This window comes from Bison bison, unplaced genomic scaffold (genome assembly GCF_000754665.1).
Source record: "Bison bison bison isolate TAMUID 2011002044 unplaced genomic scaffold, Bison_UMD1.0 scf7180017857213, whole genome shotgun sequence".
NCBI classification, from domain to species: Eukaryota; Metazoa; Chordata; class Mammalia; order Artiodactyla; family Bovidae; genus Bison; species Bison bison.
In genome coordinates this window covers 199,879-207,784 of record NW_011487786.1, presented here as the reverse complement: position 1 = coordinate 207,784, position 7,906 = coordinate 199,879, and the positions used below count along the sequence as shown (strand labels likewise).

The window sequence follows — 7,906 nt, the reverse complement described above, 5'->3', positions numbered from 1 at the left end:
CCAAATAGGAAAAGGAGTTCGTCAGGGCTGTATATTGTCACCCTATTTATTTAACTTACATGCAGAGTACATCATGAGAAATGCTGGGCTGGAAGAAGCACAAGCTGGAATCAAGATTGCTAGGAGAAATATCAATAACCTCAGATATGCAGATGACACCACCCTTATGGCAGAAAGTGAAAAAGAACTAAAGAGCCTGTTGATGAAAGTGAAAGAGGAGAGTGAAAAAGTTGGCTTAAAGCTCAACATTCAGAAAACTAAGATCATGGCATCTGGTCCCATCACGTCATGGCAAATAGATAGGGAAACAGTGGAAACAGTGGCTGACTTTATTTTCTTGGGCTCCAAAATCACTGCAGATGGTGACTGCAGTCATGAAATTAAAAGACACTTGCTCCTTGGAAGAAAAGTTATAACCAACCTAGACAGTATATTAAAAAGCAGAGATATTACTTTGCTAACAAAGGTCTGTCTAGTCAGAGCTATGATTTTTCCAGTAGTCATGTATGGATGTGAGAGTTGGACTATAAAGAAAGCTGAGCGCCAAAGAATTGATACTTTTGAACTGTGCTGTTGGAGAAAACCTGAGTCCCTCAGACTGCAAGGAGATTCAACCAGTCCATCCTAAAGGAAATCAGTCCTGAATATTCATTGGAAGGACTGATGCTGAAGCTGAAACTCCAGTACTTTGGCCACCTGATGTGAAGAACTGATTCACTTGAAAAGATCCGGATCCCTGATGCTGGGAAAGATTGAAAGCAGGAAGAGAAGGGGACGACAGAGGATGACATGGTTGGATGGCATCACTGACTCAATGGATGTGAGTTTGAGTAAACTCTGGATGTTGGCGATGGACAGGGAGGCCTGGCGTGCTGGGGTTGCAAAGAGTCAGACACGACTGAGTGACTGCGCTTAACTGAACTGACCCCAGAACTAGGGCCCAAGAATAAGTAAAGAAATGATTATTCTACTAGGAAAGACAGCAATTGGAAAGCAAGAAACCAAACAGAAAATAAGGAATAGCCTGAAGGTTTCAGAATGTCTCAAGGTACATCCTGCTTCAACTTAATAGTCACACTATTCACTCTATGAAGAAATAGCCACTCAGATTTCCACCTCAGTTCAAATCTCTCTATCAGATTTTTGGATTTGACAGCTTGCACCCTCCTAGTCTATATATACACAGAGACCGGAGTTCTTTCTTTGTTCTTCAAAAGCTCTGTTTGAACTTCTATTATAACATGTTCAATGATTCTGTCCTACAGAAGAGAGTCACAGCAAAGAAGAGCTGGTGATTACATAAAAAAATCTCTAAAGTACTTGAGTTTGGTTGTGTATGCCTGTGACTAATCTGGGTGAAAGGAACCTGACCAATCCCAACACAGCATCAGAGGTCAATAGTACCAAGACTGAGAATTGATGCTATAAAATATCACTCACTATACAAGATCTTTGACATAGTACTGAATTAACTTTTGGACTATCCTTTATACATAGGAAATAAAAATGAGACAATCCCTTAGCATTTGTACTTTTAATTATCCTGTGCTTCATCCATGGATAAATCTTGAACTGTCTAATAGCAAAGAGGCACTGTATGATCAAAGGAAATTTTTTTATTTCCTCCACCAGGATAGGAGTCCCACATCAGAAGGGAAGGAGAGTTATTTTCTCTTGGTCTTGACTCTCAGATCGCAGGCCCCTTTCCTACTCTTACCTGCAGGAGCTCTGTTGCTGACCCCTGACAACGGTGCTCCAGGTCTGAGATGAGCTCTCTCAGGGACTGGCTCTGCTGGACCAGCTCGACCTCAGCTTCTGCTATGATGTTCAGCCCTCTCCTTTCCTCCTCCTCCAGCTTCTTCAGCTGTCGCTGTTCCTCTTTGTCCAGGATGCTCCTCAACTGATCAAACTGTTTCTGGATCCTGTGTCTCTCAGGTTCCATCTGATTCTTAAGGAACACGGAAAAGAAAGAGGCTGCTAGTCTGCTGAGCTGAGGGTCTCCTGTATAAGGAGCGGAGGGGTGGGGAGGGCAGGCTCCGCACTGGTTTCCTGGAAGGTCTCACTGGGTTGGAGGAACAAATGAGGGAGTAGGCCCTGCAGAACCTGCTCTTTCCTCCTGTTCTCCTTTCAGCTCTTCTCAGACCACTGGCCCCAGGCTGCCTTATCTAGGCTTCTAAGACAGAGACTTTGATTCCTGGGGGTGGTTCAGATTCTAAACATCTTCCCTAGCCGGTCAGGATTAGGCATCAGCCTCCTTTTCCAGTTTTCAACATTGATATAAGAATGACTGGCCTGTGCCTGACCTATTTTTCCAACTTTTGAAACTATAGGACAAGGTCCAGAATCCTTAATTAAGGGCTGCCAATGACTATGGTTATTTTCCCATATGATTGTCTTCAGAAACTTAGATTCCCTTTGATATGTTCATTTCTATTCCCCTTTCTCTCCCCCTTACTCTGCACCAAGAACAATATGCTTGTTTGGAAGGCTTGCAGTGAAGAACTGGGCAAAAGGAAGCTTATCTAGCCAAACTGGGGAACAGATAAAACCAGGTCTCCTTTGCCCTCAGCTCCCATGCCCTGGCTTGATTTCTGCTCCAGGACATCTTAAGAAGAATCTCTTACCTTCCAGGATATCCTCTTCTCTCTGATAACAGCTGCTAATTTCTCGGCTTCCTGCTGCTCTTGCCTCAGCTTCTTCAGAGACTCCTGGAACTTCTCCTGGAAGAAACACATCAAGTCAAGCAGGGTCAAGTGTCAAACTGTCTCAGTGCCGAGACATGGAAAGAATGGGGGAGAGATTATGCTGACCTCAGGAGATGCCAGCCCTAGAATGAAAAACTGAGAAGGTCAAAGTTACCTTTTACAAACAAGGGATGGAAACCAGTGAGAATAGGCACTTTCTGTTTTCTGCGGGGGAACCACCTGACCATGAATCACTTTAAGTTCTTTGCTCTCACTGCCAATATATCCCCTGCACTCAACCTGTGTAGCCCCCAGCTAGCCTTCAGCAGCAGTCTCTACTCATGCAGAGCCGATCGTGGTAAGCAAGACAGAGACGGTCTCTGCTCTTGGTCAGAGGGGCTTTTTCTAGGTTCACCCTCTAGGTAAATGGGAGGACTACAAAGAAATTAGATTAGAGCATAAAGAAAAGTTAAAATCTACCCAGCAGTCTGTTCCTGCCTGTCTTCCCTCCACCTGGGCACCCACCTGGTACTCCTGGGCTATCTCCTCCATGAGGAATGTGTGGTGACCACGGTGCTCCTGAGACCACTCGCAAAGCCAGCAAATGAGCTTCCCATCCTCCTCACAGAAAAGCTGGAGTTTCTCTCCATGGTGCACACAAAGAATCATCTTCAGCTGCTTCCCTGAGCCCAACACCACCTCCCTGAGCCTCTCGGCTATGTTGGCCAGGTGCCGATTGGGCCGCAGGTTCCCAAGCCAGTAGCTGGTCTGGCACACAGGACACCTGCTCTGCCCCTCCTGGCCAGGCATGGACTCCTTGTTGTCTGCAGTGATGCAGGCTTGGCAGAAGCTGTGTCCACAGTCTATGCTCAGGGGTTCGGTCAGGAGCTCCAGGCAGATGGGGCAGGTCACTTCATCTTGGATGTCCACCAGGACTGCTGAAGTCATTGTAGCCACTTTCCTGGCCTCTGCCTGCCCAGCCCTGACTTCTAAGGTGCTTCTTGTGTTTGGAATCCTGGGTAGATGGGCAAACAAAAAAGGATTTGGGGTAAGAAATGAGGGAGACAAAGGGAGGCTGACTGTTCTGGATAAAGAGGTCAAGCACTGGGGTAATGGGAACTTCTCATTCTAACTTCAAACATGTTCTTTGCCCCTGCCTCACATTCGACATCAATTTGTACCCTCATTATAGCAATAAAACAATTTCCTTTTACTCACTGGATAAAGGGACAATGAGATCCTGGAGAGAAGTGGCTTTTGGGTGAGTCTGTTTAACCTTTTCTCAGCCCACAAACACACATCCTCAATGTTCCAAGCACCAGAACATGCTGCTCCCTCAGGATGTTTGTACTTGCTGTTCCTACTGCAAGGACGCCCCTTCACCGTGGTATCCACATGACTCTCTGACTTCCTTCAACTTTCTCCTTACATGTTTCCTTACCAGAAGGGTTTCCTCTGCCAAGCCTAGCTAAGGCACAGCCACCCACACCATCACTTTCCATATACTCAATGACTTTATTTTTCTTTTTATCACCACCTAACACATTTCTTTTGGGGGGCTTCCCTTGTGGCTCAGTGATAAAGAACCTGCCTGCCAATGAAGGAGATGCAAGTTCCTGGGTCAGGAAGATCCCCTGGAGAAGGAAATGGCAACCCCCTTCAGTGTTCTTGCCTGGAAATCCCATGGACAGAGGAGTCTGGTGGGTTATAGTTCATGAGGTCACAAAGAATCAGACATGACTAAGCAACGCTTTAATTGTCTGAATCCTCCCACTGGAATATAAGCTCCATGAGATCAGAGACTGTTTTCTTATTACTGAATGAGTTCAGTGCCTGACACACAGGTCCTCAACTTTCTTTTTTTTTTTGGTCCTCAACTTTCAATGAAGAAAACCAGAACCTCCTCATCTCTCCATAGATGATTAGATCTTTCTCAGTAGCTTCTTCACCTCTCTTTGCCATCATGCTGGCATGGCTCTCCAGGATTTAATCTCCAAATTCAAAGGTTATCATTTATTGGGAAGACACAACCACCTTCTAACAGAGCTTTACATAGAGCCCTTTCATCTCTCACGGTCACTTTCCCAGAAAAACCCAAAGAAATTACAATGACCACAATAAGATGATGTCATATCTTTACAACCAACACTTTTATAACCAGTTGTGATTTCAAAACCATATTCCCCTGCTTTATACCTTATAGGAAAACTATGAATAAATTATTTTTGGCCTTTTGATAAACAGAGAACCTAAGTGACTTTATAAAAATCACACAGCTTATAAAGCACAGAGCCGGCAACACTTCTCATGTCGAGTCCTAGTTCAAAGCTCCATCCTCAATCTTGTAACTTTAACCCCAAAGAAGGTGTGTGTGTGTGTTAGCACTTAGTTATGTCCGACTCTTTGCGACCCCATGGACTGTAGCCTGCCAGGCTCTTTTGTTCATGGACTTCTCCAGGCAAGAATACTGGAGTGGATTGCCATTGCCTTCTCTAGGAAAGATGGTGTTCAATTCAGTTTAGTCGCTCAGTCGTGTCCAACTCTTTGCGACCCCATGGACTGCAAAGATGGTCTTAAGGGTGCTCATAGTCTGGCATTGACCTGGTGCTTTCGAGAAAAGACTTTACCAGGCCTGTCCAAAACTCTAGCAGGAGGCTTATGGGGCCCATGTGAATGGGAGAGGAAGAGACAGGTGGGCAGTTGAGGTCACACATGGTTCAGGGATAGGATAATTCATTCAGAGCAGACCTAGGCAGAAGCATGCAGGTGGGGTGTTTGGGACAGAAGTCTTATAGCATCTGGGGAAAGTATTTCAGAATCACTAATAGGAGAAAAAGATAAAAATGGAGGAAAAAGAGGAATGAAGAATTGATACCTTTAATAACATGGATGAGCTGTGAAAACATGCTAAGTGAGTAAAACCAAATACAAAAGATCACATATTATAGAACTCTTTTTATAAGCAATGTCTAGGACTTCCTTGGTTGCACAGTAGATGAGAATACACCTGACAATGCAGGATACACAGGTTCGATCCCTGGTCCAGGAAGATTATACATGCAGAGGAGCAAAGTCCATGTGCTACAACTGCTGAGCCTGTGCCCTAGAGATCACGTGCCACAACTGAGCTTGTATGCTGCAAGTACCAAAGCCCATGCACCTAAGAGCCTGTGCTCAGCAACAAGAGAAGTCACCACAAAGAGAAGCCACAATGAGAGGCACACCAAAATGAAGAGGAACCCTCACTTGCTGCAACTAGAGAAAGCCCATGCAAAAGCAATGAAGACCCAATGCAGCATAAATAAATAAAAGTTAAAAATAATCTGGAGTAGGTAAATGTACAGACACACAAAGTAGATTAGTGGCTGCCAAGAGTTGGTGGGACGGGGACTAGAGAAGGACTACTGATGCATTTGGAATCACTTCGGGGGGGTGATGAAAATATTCTGGAATTAGACAGTGGCGCTAGTGAACACCTTTGTGATTTAAAAAACAACAACAACCTTATTTGTATACCTTGAAAGGGTGAATTTTATGGTATATGAACTATATCTCAATTTAAAAAAATCATATGACAGGAAAAAAAAAGAGAGAGAGGCTATCTTGTGACTTCTGGTTCAGAGCTCTCCCAACTCCACAGCTTTTACACAAGGCAGCCATGGGAAAAGACCTGAGTCAAGCACGGTGCTGTAGCTGATATGGGGAGATAGGGATGACTGAAATAAATCCCGTACAAGGAAGTGTACCACTCAGACTGTGAGCAGGAAACATAACCTCTTTTGAACACATAGCAAAGACAATCATTATTAATGCAACCAAGTATGTACCCATGAAGGGACAGTGGAAAACAAAAAATAATCACAGAGACCATTTTCTGATTGCTTTTTATGTGAGAGGCAATGGCTGAACTTTTTATAGGCATTATATAATCTAATCCCATAATAACTCAATCAGATAAATGTAGTAACACTTTTTTTTTTTTTTTTTACAAATGTGAAAAGTGAACTTCTTAAAAAGATAGTCAATTACCAAAGGTCTCGGAATGAATAACTGATGAAGCAAAGGTTATAATCTAGTTTTATGCAAATCCAAACCTCAGTTGTTGTCTGGTCCTTAAAAGAAGAGAATGTTTCCTTTATGCACCCCCACCCCCACACATTACCTGCCAAGGCACTCAGATCACAAAGCTGCTCAGCTTGTTTCTACCCACTCCTGACTGGTGCTTGTCTCATTTTTCAGCTGTACTGATTCAGCATGATAGCTCCATTCTTCTGATGTCTGAAAGCATCCTACAGCACTTCCTAAGCTATCTGCAGGCTCCTTCTCCAGCCCTGCTCTGCTTCATTCCTCACGGCACATCCCTGGGACTCCATGCTTCCCTTTCCCTGACAGTATGAGATGAGAAGAGAAGGCACTGCCAACTCGGGTAACACAGATGCAGCTCTGAATCCTGAATTTGTCTGTCTCTGGTTCTGGAACACTGGGGTAATTCCTGATCTGAGAGGTGATTTTGTGAATTGCTGATGACAAGTCCTCCCTTATAGCACACTTGTCATAAATTACCTGAGCCTGTGTAGAAGAGTCTCAGTAAAAACTGGCTGTCACTACATTTATACCACCATTGCCTGCCAATCCCTTAGTGGTCTGCCCTATTACCATGATGAAAAGAGCCTCTTTCATATTTTTACCAGGAACAGGGATACAGCAAAATCTGATGAATGGATAGCTCTATATAAATATATATATTTTTATATATATATATATGTATTATTTTATTTATTTACTTTTTTGCTGGGCCTTTTCCCCTCTTACAGTTTTATTGAAATATAATTGGAATAAAGTACTGTGTACATTAAAGACATAATGATTTGAGTGACATTATAAAATGTTTACCACAAGTTGAGTGAACATCCATCATAAAAAAATAGATGAAGGAAAAAATATTTTTTCTTTGTGATTCGTAGGATTCACTTAAGAACTTTCTTATGTAACATATAGCAGTGTTAATCACGTTAATCATGAATGCATCATTTTCTTACCCCTTTCATATCTTCCTCCTACTTTCGGACCTAGGGGGAAAAAATCCACTATCTCAAGTCATTTACAAGATTTAATAAGATGGCATTTAAGGACAAGGTGAGAAAGCTGGACCTGGCCTAGTCTTTTTTCCATGGCTCACATAAGGGTTAGTTAGGGAAGCTAGTAGCTTCTCTGATGAGACA

At 43.4% G+C, this 7,906-nt stretch overlaps 1 protein-coding gene across 1 annotated transcript in view; it reads right to left on the bottom strand.

The window, feature by feature from the left end:
* The window catches only part of LOC105003384, a 46,851-nt gene that overhangs the window by 34,137 nt on the left and 4,808 nt on the right, over positions 1 to 7,906 (bottom strand). Inside the window, exons 2-4 of the mRNA XM_010860520.1 lie at positions 3,210 to 3,699; positions 2,625 to 2,720; positions 1,718 to 1,948 (exon numbers count right to left, since the gene is read on the bottom strand). Of these exons, the coding sequence (XP_010858822.1) occupies positions 1,718 to 1,948; positions 2,625 to 2,720; positions 3,210 to 3,632 (750 nt within the window). The 5' untranslated portion in view covers positions 3,633 to 3,699. The remainder of the gene's footprint in view (positions 1 to 1,717; positions 1,949 to 2,624; positions 2,721 to 3,209; positions 3,700 to 7,906) is intronic.